The 17,732-nt window shown below is 41.5% G+C and overlaps 2 protein-coding genes across 5 annotated transcripts in view; one reads left to right on the top strand and one right to left on the bottom strand.

The window, feature by feature from the left end:
* WDFY2 (WD repeat and FYVE domain containing 2) overlaps positions 1–17,732 on the top strand; it is a 163,334-nt gene that overhangs the window by 138,591 nt on the left and 7,011 nt on the right. The window lies entirely within an intron of this gene.
* Positions 1–17,732, bottom strand: part of DHRS12 (dehydrogenase/reductase 12) — a 51,243-nt gene that overhangs the window by 22,945 nt on the left and 10,566 nt on the right. For 2 of the 4 annotated variants that reach the window (XM_065402860.1, XM_065402874.1), the window contains exons 6-9: positions 8,895–8,956; positions 7,960–8,064; positions 7,063–7,153; positions 5,760–5,897 (exon numbers count right to left, since the gene is read on the bottom strand). In XM_065402860.1, the coding sequence (XP_065258932.1) occupies positions 5,760–5,897; positions 7,063–7,153; positions 7,960–8,064; positions 8,895–8,956 (396 nt within the window). Of the gene's footprint in view, positions 1–2,058; positions 2,737–5,759; positions 5,898–7,062; positions 7,154–7,959; positions 8,065–8,894; positions 8,957–17,732 lie in introns of those variants that run through there. The other 2 variants (XM_065402867.1, XM_065402881.1) reach the window with 2 other exon arrangements.

The following is a 17,732-nucleotide window of genomic DNA, read 5'->3' on the forward strand; positions in this document are numbered from 1 at the left end:
CAATAGCACCTTATTTCAGTGTGACTGGTTTGGGATGTGAGGATGTGACCGTACACTTCCCAGCTTATGGCTGCCCCTGCTGCTTAGCCAAAGGCCTTAGCCTAAGAACAAGGCCTCAGGCTATCCTAGTGGGAGGAGGCCCGTACACAGGTGGACTTGTGATTTTTGATTCGTTTCATACCTCTATAACTAGCTAAGTGATTAAAAATACACCTAAGTTCTTAAAGTATATAGACCTTTACGGGCAGGCCTGAATATCTATATTCTAACATCTACTACTCTGTATCTTGCTAGAAGCTTGTTATACTACTATGTTTTCGTTTGACTGTATTTCTACATATATAGGGAGCAGACTGGAAACACAAGTTTCTTTAAATCAGTCAGTGTTCAGTCCGAAATTGGATGCTTTTGAACACAAATGTAAAGGACCTTACAGCATACTCCTTTTTTAAACTATGTGCACTTCACCAAGCTGGGACACCTCTTTTGTGAAAGCCTCCTTACAACATTTAAAATCTAGACATAATTATTTCTCCTTTGGGCAGTAGCATGGCCTCAAGCGATCAATCTTTATAGCCCAGAAAGACAGCTCACTCCCTTTGATATCTCTAGTAAACAATGAGCTTGTCTGCATGGCAGCAAAGTGTTCTAGAGGGGGTCTTATTGACAGAGGACTCTAATGCAAACAAAGTACCTTTTAGAACATGCCAGCAGTGTCTACACTGAGCAGTTACAGTGCTCTATAACTACCTCCTCTAACCCGTGGACTTTGCCATGCAGTGTAGACAAGCCTTAAAGGTAGTATTCTTGCTGCTAGCTGAGAACTAATTAGTTTTTATAGACAGGTTCTAGTTTAACAGTCTCAATAACGTATGTTAGAATATTTCTTTTGTAATTTTCAAAGGCTTGTTATAAAAAGTTTACTGCCAAAGACTGGTGTTGCCTATAGGCAATCAAACTACTGCTGTTCAAAATTTTATTGCTTTTGCAGTGTGGCTGTGTCCATGTTGCCTTAAGCAGGCCAATACTTTAGAATTAGGCAAAGTTCATTAGTTCCCCCTGGTTGCACTTCGATTGTCTTATTCAGCATATTCTATCAATTCTGAATGTACACAGCTAAAATGAATTTAACCCCTTGTAACCTTTTAGTTACCTCCCATAATTAGCTGAGTTTGCATGGCCTTGCACTCAACTAGCCCGCACTTCTGTCTGAATGTAACATGATCACTAGAGGATGTACTGAGATGCTGGTATGGGAGACATACAGAACCCTTGCGAGGGGGATTTCAGTGAGTCCCTGAAATGGAGGGTGGAATGCAACTAGTCCTGTTACATGCAGTAAGCGCAGCATATAGAAGCTATGATGTGTGCACCCTTGTGTTAAAGCTGTAGTAAAGCCTTTAGGTGCCACCCATGTAACAAGCATGTACTAGTTTCTCCTTTCATTCTCTTGCCTGTAAAGGTACAGCTATTTTCAAGCATTGTCATTACCATTGCTGAAGGCAAGCTCACATCCAGATTAGGTTTTCACTTTGGTATGTGGCTCTGTGCTTCCTTAAATCAAAGCTCCAACCCCTTGAGGCTGGAATGGAATAGTATTTCCTCCCTGTTCATTGAGTCAAGCAGCAGGAATTTGGCAACAACGGCAGAGCTGCCCACACAGAAACTAGGGGTCTACTTCTTCCTGTTTTCAGTAATTAGTTTACAGAAAATCTCAAGGCCTTAAACCTGACTGTTTACATGAATTGTGTAACACTTGCTGGTTCAGTTAAACTGATATAGACCTTTGTAGGAACAGGCCTTATGAAAGGAAAGACACTCCAAACTGAGTTGTCTACAGCCCCGTAAGCAGACTACCCCCTGCCCCCATACAGGAGAGAAGGTTCTTAGCTCTAAAATACAGTATATATAGATAGAAGGAAAGGTACTGGTTTAGCCTCCAAAGAAGAAAAGTAGTTTGCTATAAATAAAAGATCAGTTAGAAAATCAGACTGAAAAGGACTATAATAGCCTTTCCAAACAGCAGTCTAGCACTTCTGGTCTTGGAAAAAGCACTTTATTTTCCACCTACAGCACAGTCCTCTACTGGTATAAAGCAGTGGTTGAGTTGTGAGTGCAAGGGGAGAATACGGACACTAGCAAAACCTAGATAGTAGAGGTAAAGTCTAACCAAGCACTAACTAACTGATTGTAGCCACACAGGTTTATGGGGCAGTCACTAATTAGTAATGGTGCTAGGCTAGAACCTGTTTGTTAAAGGCACCTATGAGCAACCCAATGCTGAAATACCTCCCTCTGCTGTTTCCTTTACATACTTGAAGCAAGGTGCATGTACTCCAATGTATGACATGACAGAGGTAGGACTTCAGGGTAGCAAAATCTGAATTCATATTCAACTGCTCAATAGCTTATGCTATCTTATAAAAGCCTGCAGTAACAGTATACATTACAACTTGTTTATAAAAGGTGAACTGTGATTCTGCTTAAGTATATTAGTTGTAGCAAACTTGTTCTCTTCCCCTCATACTTGTAACAGGTGTAATACAGTTCTGCTAGTATTCTAATTCAAAGCTTCATTTCTGTTCAGTTGGGTGGTGATAAATGCCTACAGAAGACATGATCAAGTGGGTTTAAATTTCTGGGAAAGCTCTTCCAAAGTTTCTATTAGCTTCTCTTCCTCCTCTGGTGAAGAATATGTTCTGGCCAGGAGCAAGTGGGTAGAAACAGGGTGCCGGTCTGGGGGGGGGGAAGAGAGAGCGAGAGAGAAAAAAAAAAGTAGTAAATCTTTCACCTCTCAGAGCACAAAGTGGGTCTCAGACCAGAACCACCAATGCATTTTACCTGTGCACAGAATGATCCTGAGGCCAAAAGGTTAATCTGGCCTTGTGGATTTCTGCAACATTTAAATACTGTACTTTAAAAAAATATTACTTCATTTACCAAAACAGAATGCACTTACACTAATTTCATTTTGAATTAGGTACCCAAAAGGCCTGTCCTTGTGAGACTGATTTTATAGAGAAGATGTAGACTCTTTTTGTAGCCAGACATTAGAAAAAGGAAGGCCCTGTCCACATAGGAATTAGCCCTGATTTTAGTCATTAGTGTAGCTGTACCAGTGCAGTGATTTGCTTTGCTGGAGTTTACCCAGTTTCAAGCAGCAAAACAAACTGTAGCTTTCCTTGTTTTCAGGATGTGGGTTTGCACTGGTGCAGCTATTCCACGGGGTGGAATTGGGCTAATTTTATCCTTAAAATACAGAGCTTAGCATTAGCACTATGGAATTAGCTTGTTAAGCACTCAGCTTTGTATCAAGAGAATAAACTGGTTCTCAGTCAAAATGCTTAGCCAAACTTGCACAATAAGACATTCCTTGTCTGGTTACATGAACCTGAGCCTCCTGGTTCAGTCTACCACACAGCTCCACCAATAGAGCACCATAACACAAGGGATAGTACTAAATTTCCATTCCTGATTAACTAATTACATACCACCCACAGAGAAGCTCTGTCTTTGCCTTAACACAATGACTGTGGTCACAGAACTTAGTAATGACTTTCTTTTTAAAAAGCAACTTCAGATCACTACTGTGCATTGGAGGAGTATTTCTCCTTCAGCAGTATTGCTAGAATATGTTTAGCGAAGTGGCCAGTTGAGCTGCAGAAAGCTAGTTTATCTTCACCATAGCTATAGCAGCCATGCAGTAAGCAGGAAGCTGTGGAGAGCTACAGGATTGTCATCCATCCTTGCACGAGAGTTCAGTTTCAAACATTGTTCTGAGCTCTAGTGGAAGATTTCCATGGAAGCACAGGGGCCTGCCTCTCATCCTCAGAGGAGAATTTCCAGAAAGGTGAATTGTCAGTTTCTTGTGAAGTTAGCATAACAACTCAGTGTACATACAGCATTACATCTGTTTACCCTAGGCTGTGCACAGGAAGCCAAACAATAAGAGGCACACTCACTCTTCCTTATGGTGCAGCAATCAATATTACTGGGGGGGGAAGAAAAATGTTTGCGAGAATTAGCCTACATGGATACCTGGGAACTGCTGTACTCTACCAGGCCAAAGCTATGGAGGAAACAGCTTCCTGCCTGCCTGTGCACTGTCCTGTGAAGTCTCATTAGCAGAGGGGAAGGAATTATTTGAGCTTAGGACAGCCTACTCCCAGCCCCCTTCCCTTCCTCAGCAAAAAAGCTGACTGGGGTTTGCACTAAGTATCAAAACTGAACAGAATAAGGAAGGTGAAAGAGAAGCAGGAGGGGAATGGAAGCAGAACAGCTGCATATTCATCCAGTTTGGGGGTATTTTATTGTGAGTTGGCAAATAGCTCTCAGGGAACTAAGACAGCAAGGGATGACAATGCACTATTCAGAGTCAAGAGGGGAAGGAGGGGGGCTGTGCCTGACCCCAAGGGATGATGGCACAGAAAGCATTTAAAAACAAGTGATTTTCCCAGAGTTGTCAAAAAGAACTGAGCCACTGAGTCCCAGGGTTCCCCAACCGACAAAATGGGGAACACAGTGTTACTGGGGGCCAACCCAAGAATCTTCACGCCCCTCTCCAAAGCTGCGGCCTTGCCAAGTGCAAAGCTCACAGGAACACAGCTCTGGTCAACCTTGAGGATTACAGTCCCCCTGCCTGTTTGCTAAGGCTGTAGGGCAAGCTGGGCCAGGCCGAGGTGATGACGACGAGGTAGCAGGAAGCGTGGTTGGAGCAGACAGTAGAAATAAGAGGGAGGAAGAGAGATTAAGGATGAAGAAGAGGCACTACCCCTGCTCTACAATGAGGCAGAACACGTGTGTTCCATTTTGTGCATGCACCACAGACAAATGATTCCATCTGAAAAGAAATTCCAGTCAGGTTTATGGGCAGCTGATTCAAGCCTGTAGTTTACTGCTCTTGGGGGGTGGGGGACAGTAAAAATCTCTTCTACTTTTTAATTAAAAGGGTGGGTCTGGTACCTGTGGAGAGGAGGGATCCAAACTTCCCAGATGCCCCAGACTGAGCGAACATGTTGAAAGCAGGCCTTCGTCACACCCAGGAAGGGGGGGGGAGGGGGCTTTCTATGAAAAGGGGCCCCCACCTCTGGCCTGTCTCCCACATCATAGATCTCCACTGCCCTGAGAGCAGAGGTGTCACAAAATCACTCCCACTTGAGCACTTACTGTGTGAGTGGCAGAATGGGAACGTTCAAAGCCCTTTCCCACCCTCCTCTCCCCCGACCCCCCGTTCACCAACCCAGCTGCACTTAGATTTCATCTCAGAGTCTGCATTGTTCACACTAACAATCCTGACTGCAAGTCCCCACCACAGAGCTGCAGAAAGAACGAGTGTGCACTGGCACCTGGGCACTGTTAATGTGAACAGGAGAAAGAGGGGAGACAAGTGCCCTCAAAATGAATGCAACTCCTCTGTACTCTGTACAGAAGGCAAGAGTCCATCGGACATCGCTGCGGGCTCACTTTGCTTTGCCACGTGTCTGCCTAGTCATGTGCAGAGCCAGCTTCAACCCAGATGTTTTATCCAATTAATGCCAGCTGGTCGAAAGGGCAGGACCAGCAAAATACTGTCAGTTTGACTAGTTCTGTTAGTTATGCAACGCTGTGCTTGGCCTTTGGAGTCACACATTATAAACAATTGCAGGAACTATTTTAACCCTCAACGTATAACCACTCTGGCCCTTTGGTGAAGTCATTGTACAATCAGTGCAGTAATAGCACTCCTCCTTCAGGTTCAATCTATGAAACTGCCACCTTACCTTGGAAGAACAGGCCGCTTGTTTGCTTAGCTGCTGCAGGGGAGACTGCCAGCCACACTACTGTATCGGCTCCCTGAGCCTCTGTGCGCAGTTTGTTCTTCATCTTTTCATAGAATTCTGGCATCGCTGATCTCACCGCTACAGTGAAGAATAATGAAAGGGTGTTGAGTCAATCAAGGCTTTTTGCTAAAGAGTTTTTTAAACGTTAAAATGGTAATAGTGTGAAAAGCAGTGACCTTTTAAAATCAGGGAAAGGAGACACTATTGTCCCATGGATGGCAGAGTTACTATCGTGGTGGGATGTTAGGTTGCTAAAAGATGAACCAGACATTTCTCATTGTTTGGACTAAAGTGTACGGAGACAGTCAAAAGGCTGAGAGAATAAGAATCAAAAAGAGGTGCTCCCCAGTTCTGTTTGATCCTGTTCAAAGTTGACTGGATGCAGAACATGAGAAAACAAATGGTGGAAATATCTGGGGATTTAGTTCTTATTTTCATTGATTTTATGACTCTGACTGCTAGAAATAATGAGATAGACTTTAACCAGTGTAGTCTTTTGAGTTATTTTATAAGCACATGGCAAAAAAAGCAGACATGGAAAATAGTATTCCCTAAGCTACAAACACTGCATTTAAACTGCTTAAGTGTGAAGTAAAACGTTGGGCAAGGAAAGATGAAGCCTATATTTTCAATCGGCAGGAAACTGCAGGAGGGTGTGGAGAGTCACATGATCAGTGGGTGTTGGGGGAGCTCCCTATGTGGCAGGCCAGCCCCTAGATTTGTAAAGGGATATTTTGAAGCCTATTAAGAAATTGCATTCTACAGAGTGTAAAAGTAAAGGAAGGTGACTAGACTGTCCTTTGATCTAGGGTGGAAATCCTTCACCATGTATCCATCTCCTTAACAAGGCAGAATAAGCTGAAGTCCACTGGGAAGTTGAACTACAGAGGTGGTGTGGGTGAGTAATACAAGATACTGAAGTGCACAGTTGGAACTGCTGGTTTCCAAGCTCAAAGCAGAAAGGGAGAGTGAGATCACTGGGGGGCCCAGATTCTGAAGCAAGAGTGTCGGGTGGGGGGAATTGCAGGAGCAGGTCAGACTAGAGTGCAGACCTGCATCCCCAGCTCCAGCTGATTTCAGACTCCCTGTAAAACAGGACAGCAGAGGGTTCTAAAACAGCCACTTTCCAGGAATTTAAACTGAAGAGATCGGTGGACCTGTTATACAAATTTACAGTAATGTCATATTATGATTCAATTTTAGACTAAGACTGGAAGGCGTAAGTGCCTTTAGCAGACTGTACCTGGTGTATCTGCCCAGCCAGGATGCATGGCAGAGAAATGGATGTTTTTGTGCACTTTAGCCCATTGTTCTGTCAAGACTACTTGCTGTCTCTAGGATACAACAAAAAGATGCCATACAGGAAAAGAACAATGATCCATTGAATCTGTTATCCTGTCTCCCAGTAGCCAATCCCAAATGCTTCCAATACACCCATAGTGCACTGTAATTACCAGGTTGCAGACAATATAGAAAATACCTGTACCACTCATATACTGGGAAAAGCAGCAATCCATTAGATAATGTTAGAGAGACAAGATGGGCGAGGTCATACCTTTTATCAGACCAAATTTTGTTGGTGAAAGAGACAAGCTTTTGAGCTACATAGAGCTCTTCTTCAAGATAATGTTGTCAGAAACCACTGTAGAGTGGTAAAGGCAACCTACGTACGCAGCAATAGGTATTAACCCGTTTGTTTGTTATTAAAGCTTTTTGCTAATGTAAGTTCAGGAAGCTTTCATTCACCAACTCCATTTTCTGCAGGCTAAATATAGGGGTAGAAATGGAATGAGAAAAAGACACTAATCCAGGCTAATTTTCTGCTCAACCCCTTCTGTAAAATGTTTGGGGTTGGGTGAAACTAAACACTCATATTGCTCTCACAAAGTGCAAGAATCACCCACTCCTCAAGCTTCTCTGTAATCTTTACTGTAATATGCAACATTAATTTCAGTTTCAGCAGGAAATGAACTGTATTGATAAGGAATGTTGCATGCTGCGCTATATCTAGTTTAGATGCAGTGAAAAGAGCAATCCCATGTCAATAGCCATCCGATTTGCAGCCTATTTTAAAGGAAGCTGTATCACACTGTCAGTCTGATCCAAGTTATAGGGTTTACTTTCAAATCCACATACCTACCTTGTTTTGGGCATAGACCATAGTACCATCAAATGTTATGTTTTCAGACTGCAAATCAGATACATCTAATTTCTGCACCAACATCCCTCCTGAAGAGACAATTATCTGTAATAAATTAAGTGAATGTAAAAAGCCAATCCCCCACGTTCATTAAGATTGTCTTAAGACCCACTAATGAAGTTACACTGCATACAAGATTTTTCTGTTCTACTCTCTTTACACTGTGCCTGTAGAAGAGGACCATCACACCTGTACCACAAAGCGTACCTGGAGAGCTGACAAAGGTCAAAAATGGAGCAGATCCTCATTCAAAATGCTCTTTGCCCCACTAGGGACCTGCTCATGCTTTTATCGCAATCGCTAATAAAGGGACAGAATAGGGATAGACTTTTTAATTCACTGATCCAGGACCAGCACTGGGAAAAGCCAATCCATTTTTCTTATTTAGATACAGGCACATTAAAAGGCCTGATGTGCATTTCTAATCCTGGCAGGTTAGAAGACAGCAAACCTTAAAATATAGGTGGCAGCTCATTAGAACATTTTTCAATTATTTTGTATAAATATTGAATGCTTCATAATAAAATGTCCCCTTTTGCACCAAAGTCTAGAAGGCAACTTTAACCCTACACTCCTGTTATAGGTGTTTTACTGTGCTGCAGGAGATATGGTGTAGGGAAGCAATCTCTGAATAAGATATTTTATCTACTTCACCGGCCACTGTAGCTCCTGTACAAAACTGCAAGTTAGAATTCAGATTTTGAATGGACGACTACTATTTATTAGAGTCTAAGAGTGTGCGAGGCACATGACAGAGGGGTAACTAGTACCGGGGCTGCAAACGTACAAAATCAAAGAGGAAAGAGACATTGCCACAAAACACAAAAAGAGTGTAGTAAAAACAGCAGCTTAAAAAAGGAGCATTATAAACTCACAACTCTGGGATCATCTTCTTTTTCCAGCAAAGGCAGTAGAGCAGTTGTGAGAATGTATGTACCTAAAAGAAAGGAAAACAAAAACATTACACCAAAAACAAGTTCCTCCACATTACTGACTAATATGTAAAAACCCTCCATTTCTTGGCCATTTGGTATAAAGACTCAAGAGTCTCAGTGCTTCTCTGAATTGACAAATTATTAGTAAAATGTATTGCGTGTTCATCATTAGACATATTCAGAGTACAAAGATTTTTTAAAGTATTTTATATACAATATTAGACTGCTAGCTACAGTCTAGTCATAATTCTAAAGACAATACGGTTTACTAGGGAAAAAACATGCCAGAGACAACTCACAACTGTGGCAGACAGACATTTCTACTTTCTCCCCCTAAAATAACTTAAATACCCAAATTCCAATTACTGCAATTGAGTATTATGCAGAAAACGGCCTGCTCATTTACAATGAGGGGGCGGGGGGTGTCACTGCCTGTTGAGGTTGCCTGACATTTCCCATAATAAAATCCCACGTTTGGTTGCTGATAAGTTTGCCAAATTTTAACTGTTTGAAATTTACAATCTTAAGTGCCTGCCTCAGGCTGGGATGTTTTTTCTTTGTTTTTTTCCCCCCTGAAGACAGTTCAGATGTTTCCAAGAAAAAAAAGTAGGGAAAAACATGTTTTGCCAAGTTTAAATTCTGGAGCTTTTATTTGAGAGGCACTAGTGCCCTAATGCTTCAAAGCAGGAACTTCAAATTTGGCAGTGAGTGGCCCGTGAGTTGAGGATTTGCCTTTTGCCATCTCTGTGAAAATCTACCCAAATTTGGAGAAGTTACATGCTTTCATGGGGGAGGGGGGGAGGAGGAGAGAGAAAGGGTTAGGAATCACAGCTTGCAAATGCTCAGACGAGACTAGCCAGACCACAGCTAAAATCTCCAATAGTCCATCCTCAGTGGGCAACATGAGGGGGGGAGGGATAGCTCAGTGGTTTGAGCATTGGCCTGCTAAACCCAGGGTTGTGTGTGCAATCCTTGAGGGGGACATTTAGGAAACTGGGGTAAAAGTCTGTCTGGGGATTGGTCCTGCTTTGAGCAGCGGGTTGGACTAGATGACCTCCTGAGGTCCCTTCCAACCCTGAGATTCTATGAGCAGGTCTTTCCCTGCAGCTCTGGGCTGCTGCAGGCCATGTCAGAAACAGGGACCTAAACTGAGAGTAGTGAGCCTGTCTCTCCTGTGCTCTCAACGCTCCACATGGTTGACGCCCAGACAGTGAAGAGGAAGCTGCCTGATTCCAATGCAGAGAGAGGAAAGGCAAGAGAATTAAATTGGGACCAGGAACCTAGGCCAGAGGAAACCAGGACTGGGAGTTTTGGCAAAGGAAGGGGAAGACAGACTAGCTGGGCAAAAGGAATGGATGAAAATCATGGCAACTGGGACCAAGAGCAGCCCAAGCCATTTTGCTGGCCAGAGCAGTAACCTTTTTGGCATCCCCTACCAAGCAGGTAAGCCAAAAAAAGTGGCTGGCCAATCAAAGTGGAGCAAAGAAACAGAGTGAAGCAAAAATATGAATATAGAAAACAACCCAGCATCACACCATTTCAGTGGCCTCTGGAAGTTGGTACCCAGGGCGACCACCCTGCTCGCCTGGCCCTAGAACCACCCCTGACTGGGACTGTAGAGATGAGGACACTGGGACAAGGAGCAAAGGGCAGGGAAGAGGCAGGAGTGGGACAGGGACCAGTTGGAGGAGACCAGGCAGAAGAGTCTGTGCTACAGCAGCGCTTTAACCTAGCTGTGTAGTCTAGCTAGAGAACTCCCAGCGCTGTTTAAAAAAAAAAAAAAAAAAGGACACCACCCCTACAAGGGGAGTGGCTCCCAGCGCTGGTGCACTGTCTACATGGCACTTCACAGTGCTGAAACTTGCATCGCTCAGGGGGGTGTTTCACACCCCTGAGCAAAAAAGTTTCAGCGCTGTAAAGTGCCCATGTAGACAAGGCTTAACCCTGGTTCTTCAGTTCTATGAAAATAAACAATTTTCACATAAATTAGTGAGGCCACATTTTTCACTATTTATATAGACTAACATGTTTCTTTGCAAATCAGAATGATCAACACTTTTGTGGATGAAAGGTTGCAATACAGCACATTGATCAACATGTTACAGAATTTTAAAGTATTACATTCCGGTGCCACAGGGCTCTCTGTTGCTTTTTACAGATCCAGACTAACACAGCTACCCCTCTGATACATTCCACTTGAGCAATCTGCTCAGTACCCTTGTCCATCCATAACAGATCTAACTTTTCCTATGCTCATTTGGACCCTCATGAATAATTAGAACACGCAAAATAAAATCAAACTAAGTGAATGCACACTGAATGAGTCAGCACAGTCTGTCTTGAGCAAAAAGTACAAGCAGAAGCTGGGGTCAGTAAGGAAGAATGTCAGTAACAAAAGAGAATTTAAGTCTCTCACTGCTGGGGCTGGAAGACTGAAAAAACAGCAAAGCAAGGTATCTTGATGGTCATTGGTTGTTCCCAATGAGTTAAGCAGAGCTCTAATACAACCCACAATCCTGGTTTAAACTTTCATTTTGATAGGGACTCAAATTTAGATAAACTGACTTAATTTCCAAAATCCTGAGGTGCAACACACCTGCCAACACTTAACTTAGTTGTCTCCAGGATTAATTTGCATTTTACAGATGGTACGTTTTTGTTTACAAGTTCTGAAGAAGTGCGAAGATGAAGAGGAATGTTGTTCATCTTTCAAGGCCTTCAGTCCAGCAAGTGTTCTTTTAGCCTTGTGAGAGAAACAAATCCTGAAGGCTAGAGACTGATTGTGACAAAGGGCTGGCTCATCACACAAGTTTTAATAATAAAGCCACTCAAACCCTAATTTATCTTCCTCCAGTTTAAGAGGAGAATTTAATATGAGAATTAAGCAAACAAAGCACAAAAAAGGTAGAGATCATAGTCCGCAAAAACAGAAATTGAGTTGTTGTTCCCTTGTGCATTTGCTTTGAGGTAAGGTGTGAAAATAAAGTTTTTGCTCCAGGTGTCATTAGGCAGACGCTGATACATAAACATACTGATGGGAATGGTCAGGCCTCAAAAGACTCAGATCTTCAGCCATTGCTATGTAATCCCATGACTGGTGCCCCAAGCCTAATTATCTGGATACCAATTACTCTGCACTTTAACATAGAAGTATGGTGGATAATATTAACTCCAGCTGGCACAGACTGCTTTGTTAAGAGACGTAACTCACCCCCAAATAATTAAAACAAGGAATAAAGTTTATTTGGTGCATCTTCTAGTTGAAGTCTCCACTATTTTAAACCCACACACTTTTAATAAAAAATTCTTATACAGTTTGATAGTTATGTACAAACAACAGGCCAAGCTAGTCTACAAAATTCAGCTAAAATCAAATAGGGTTTTGTTACACAATCGCATGCTATAGGGCAAATATTTTACAATTGTGGACAGACTACAGCCTATATTGACAGCAATATAGATGTAGAATTTCCACTGAGTGATGGGGGGCGGAGGGAGAAGAGTGAATAAATGGGAATAAAAGTTATGCTGCCTTGCAAAATACACCTCTACCCCGATATAACGCTGTCCTCAGGAGCCAAAAAATCTTACCGCGTTATAGGTGAAAACGCATTATATCGACCTTGCTTTGATCTGCCGGAGCACGCAGCCCCACCCCCCCGGAGCGCTGCTTTACCACGTTATATCTGAATTCGTGTTATATCGGGTTGCGTTATATCGGGATAGAGCTGTAGTATTATGAATCGCATAACAGCAGTGAAAAGAAATGAGGGGAAAACACACACCCCCCTTAAATATTTTGTACATTACTTTCTCCACAGAGAAATAACTGCTAGAATTTTAGTTTGGTGGAATAGAATTTAGAAAGATTGATCAAGATTTCCACCATTAAGGAAAAGCAAGGTGAAATTTCTGAAACTTAACTGAGTTGATTGTGCACTTTCATAATTAATATTATGTCTATTATGTTTTCTTTAAAAAAAATGCAAATACCCAAATATACAAATAACTCACAACAGACTTCTGCATACAGGCACAGGGGAAATATACACAAACCAAACTGAACTTGGTAAATACATAAAGTATAAACACTAAGAACTATAGGAATGAATCATATCCATTTAGAGAAATGAGTAAAAATACTGAACAAACCAAAAATGATTAAGAAAAAGCACAAAACATAGGTTTTTAAGTGAAATGTAGATGGTGAACAGAAAGTGCAATGTGAAATTACTATCACTGAATACTGCATATCTAATGCCCTATCTTAGAGGAGGTCCTATATAAAGTAGAAGAGATCCACCAGGTGGTTATCCACATTGTGGCCCTTGCTCTTTTCATTCATTCAGAAGGAAGGCAGTGATTCAGTGACAAAAGAGGATTCTTTTAAAAAGAGCTAGAGCTCTTAATTCTGTGGGAGTATTTTGGAATGTGTGTCCACATCTAACTCAAGAAACTATAGTTTCAAGGAAGGCAGTAAGGAGAAATGAATTGCATTAGAAACAGGTTACATACTTCTGTCCAAAAGGGAGATGTATTTATTTTTTATCATAGTGCCACAAGAGAGGCCAGAGTCTATTAAGATCTCTTCAGGCTCTTATTAGGTAGTAAGTGACATAGCGTGAAGATTGTTAGCAAATGCTAGGCCAGTCATCTTCAGACAGGGTGAGAAAAATCCTACATCAAACTGGACTCTGATGAAGTGGAAGCTGTCTAAAGAAAATTAAGCCAGCCACAGCACTGTCCCACAAAATGAGGTTTGTCACAGCAGTAGCTGGTCATGCCTTCTGGAGTTAAAATGGAGTTGTCAACATATTGACACAGATTTCTTTTTCAAAAGAAACATAGGGGTCTGGATATTTCTTTGGGAAAAATCCACTAGTTTTATTTCTGTAAACTGAGCTCACACAATAATCAATGGTGCATAATATAGTCCTGTTACATCCTTTTCAATAAGTAGACCGATAAGCACAGCTCATTGTTTGGAAACCATTTAGCAGTGGCTCACATGAGAAGCTAGATAATATAGGTTAAAGTTCAGTGAGTTACACACTGCCATTCCAGAGTAGTTGGTATGTCAGTAAGAACTGAATATATTTTACTTTTTTTTTAAAAAACACATACACATTTATTTTAAACACAAAAAATATGACCACACGTTCCCTAGTGGTATGTTCCATAATTGCCCCAATTACTCAGAGATCCTCTCATCGTTTTATGTAATTTGACATCATGCTCTAATTACCATCTCTCCCATTTTGGTAATTCCACACAGTTAAACACACAGCAGTAAAACTATGTCACAATGCTCAGTGTTTTGTGATCACATTGTGAGACCCTCAATGTTAGAGTTCTAAAATTATGATTTCTTATGGAATCAAGAAATATCAATAGCCTAGATTTTGTTGATTTAAAAATCTCAATTTTAATTTTTAAATCAAATTATTTTTCAATTCACCTGTTGTGAAATAGAAGCTGAAGGTACTCTGATGAAACAACAGTATTGCTGAAATGCAGTTTGTAAATTCTTGCAGAAATTTTCAGTCACTGCAGATCGCACTAGTTCTTACAGCAATACATTAGTGGGAAAGCTACTCCCAAGCAGTGTCTTAGACGACTATGTTGTATTAGGACACTAATTCTTTCTACACAAAGCTACAAAAATATATCCTGAGCTAGACTGAGGATCTAAACAAAATGTGCATCAGCCCAAGTGCCAATGTCCTGAAAGCAGATTTCAAGAATGCCTTCAAGTCAACATTATAATATGCTACTGGTTAAAACAACCAGTTTTTACATACTTAAAACTTGAAGATCACCAGGATAGAATATGCAACACTGTACATGAGAATATTCTTTCCTACCTGCTGTACTGCATTTGTATAGAATGACCCAAAAATCTTAGGTTTCAAAATGGATTTATAAAGTAAATTAGGGCTTCTGCAAGAGGAAAAGTGTAAAGCTGCTGCTTGTTTATAACATTAAATTAATTGATGATGCAATCGTTGCAGACCAAAATGTCCTGGGAGCATGCTGGAATAGTTTTCTTTGGAAGTTCTACTTGGCAATTAGAGTTAAGTTGTTGGTGAAGTGTTTAATCCTCGAACATTCAGACAATGGCAGGTAGCCAACACCACACTCAGTGGAGTTTTCCCCATTTGCCCATGCTTTGCAGCATATTGGCAACAGTGTTATTTCAACTGTGGAAAAAAAGTGGGAACAAAAATAATCTTGTTTGCTTATACAGGTTTCAATGGGTCATTCATCTGGTAAATTCATTGTTAAAAAAATAAATGGCTTGCTTTTGCCACAGCCAAGTATTTTTAAATTAAGTATACTGAAGATTTTCCTTGAACTGTTTATCTTTTTGAGGCCTCTTGTTTATACAGTCCCCTATGAGGAGACAGCCACAGGCCAGCTCTCTCAAGCAGGAAATCAGAATTCCAGATTTTAGTACACTGTTCTTTAAGGGCCCAATCTGACAGCCCAGCACAAGAAAGTGGAGTGAAAAGACAACGTGGAACGTGTGCGAAAGACAAGACACCGGTCGCCACTTCCTTTATACCACAAAGCTATACTTAGTAAGGGCTCTGCCCTGATATGTAGGGAGGTGATACAGCCAGTGGATTTGCAGGTAACTGGATTATTAACAACACTAATACAAGACTTCATCTGTAGATCTCAAAGCACTTTACAAAAGCAGGCAAGTATTTCCATTTTACCGATGTGGAAATGGAGGCACAAAGAGAGGAAGGGACTTGCCCAATGTCACCCAGCAGACCAATGACAGATCTGGGATCTCCCGAGTCCAGATAGTCTAGCGCCCTATCCACTAGGCAGCACTGACTCCCATGATTCACTAGCCAGACCCATACTGGGGAGAAAGGGGTTTGCAAACTGCGACGGAGGCTAGAGTCGTTACCGTTGAAGAGCTGTGCTGCATTCTAGGGCCTGAGAGGAAGATCCTTCCCCATGCCCTACCCATTATTTTGACTGAATACACCCCATGCCCTACCCATTATTTTGGCTGAACACTGGGAAGAGGATGTGACTTGAACTATTAAATTAAAAAGAAAAAAAAGATTGTGAAGCAAGAGGGTTTAGGTTCAGTTGGAGTGAGGAATGGAGACGTACTGTATTCTATGATCATCTCCTCTCAGCTCCCAGTGTGTTTTAGTGCTCCCTCTGCCAGTAAGTACCAATAAAAATGAATAGATGTACTATTTTCTGACATTGGAGTGAAGAGATGTGACATGTAAAAATGAAGAAAGAACTTCTCTTGTTCCAGTACTTTACAGGCCTTGTTTCAACTGTGAAAGATTATCTTTAATGCACCCACAAGCAAACAGAACTGAGTCCTCTATCCATCTGCCTCCACTGACAGCTTTTATACAGATGGATTGAACACTGTCAGCTGGGATAATCATCTTGCAGTGGCTGGCTTCAAAAAGGCAAATGCTGACTAGAAAGCCGAGATGTCACATCTGAAGAAATCACTGCAGCAGCTCCTTGACAAAATGGCCACACCAACCTCTAGGATGAGATTTAAGCTCAACCACATCTGAGACAAAGGACAAAAGCAACAAGAGTTCTCCGTGTACATATGCTGCTACACAAGAAACCATTTTGAACTGCCCCCTATCATCTACACAATCTCAGCAAATCAACTTGACTTGTTAATTGCTGCATTCAGTTTAACACTCATATGTAAGTACTGTTTCTATACTACAGTATTAATTCTACATAGCTGCACAGCAGTCACTACAGATTGATCATTCTCCAATTCTTCTACTTCAATTAAGTTCCAGTAAACAGAGCACTAACTCTTTGTGGTCTAGCTGGTAACAAGGGGCGAGGTATTAAGAGCAATACCAGCTATACAACTACAATGAACCACACAGTATTTACTTCTACTGTGATAGTGCCCACAGTTCCACTGAACTAGATGAACGTAGAGGAAGACATGGTCCCTGCCCACAAGTTTACAATCAACGATTTTAGCTTAGAAACTTTTTTTTAAAAAGCCATCAAGACACAAAACCCAATTGTGTGCATGTGTGCACTCTGCCCACCGACACACCCTATTTCCCTTTGCCCTGCCAGCTTTCACTCATGTAGAAAAGTAGGGCCAATTCTAGAAACTCGTATTCACATGATCAGTCCTTACTTAGGAACAGTCACAATGAAATGTGAATTCAGGCCCCTCAGTCAAAAGGTCTTTGCAGCAAGGATCACGTCGTGTTTGTTCATGAAACTGCCATGAACATTTATAGAAATAAAGAGCTACAGGACTACCCTATTTTCCTCAACAGAAAAGGTTTAACATTAACAATACAAATCTGGAAAAGTCTGGCAAGCCAATCACAAGCTGGATTATGTAATAGACAGGCATGATACTACACTGCAAAGACAGACTTCAAACATCCCAGTATCCAGCATAAAACAGTTTGCTTTTCTATTTTTTTTATTAAACACTAGAGAGTTCTTACTTGGACTACCACTGCACAAAAACTGTAGATAAATACAATTTGGGGACTTCTCTATTCTCCTCAGGATCACTTTCAGTGACTCAGAGCTCTTTACTAAGGAATAGTAATTCTTTTGCTTCACACACCTGCTGTGCCTTAACATTTTCTAACAAAGTACAGCACATGAACTGAATTAGAATTAAAGTCTTACCTCTTAAAAACAACTTGGTGAGAAGAAAAAAAAAATCTTCCGATGAGGAACGGAGAGAGAAAAGGAATATAGTGCAGAACCTTTTCTTTCTACCGTAGC

This window comes from Emys orbicularis, chromosome 1, assembly GCF_028017835.1.
Source record: "Emys orbicularis isolate rEmyOrb1 chromosome 1, rEmyOrb1.hap1, whole genome shotgun sequence".
Classification (NCBI taxonomy): domain Eukaryota; kingdom Metazoa; phylum Chordata; order Testudines; family Emydidae; genus Emys; species Emys orbicularis.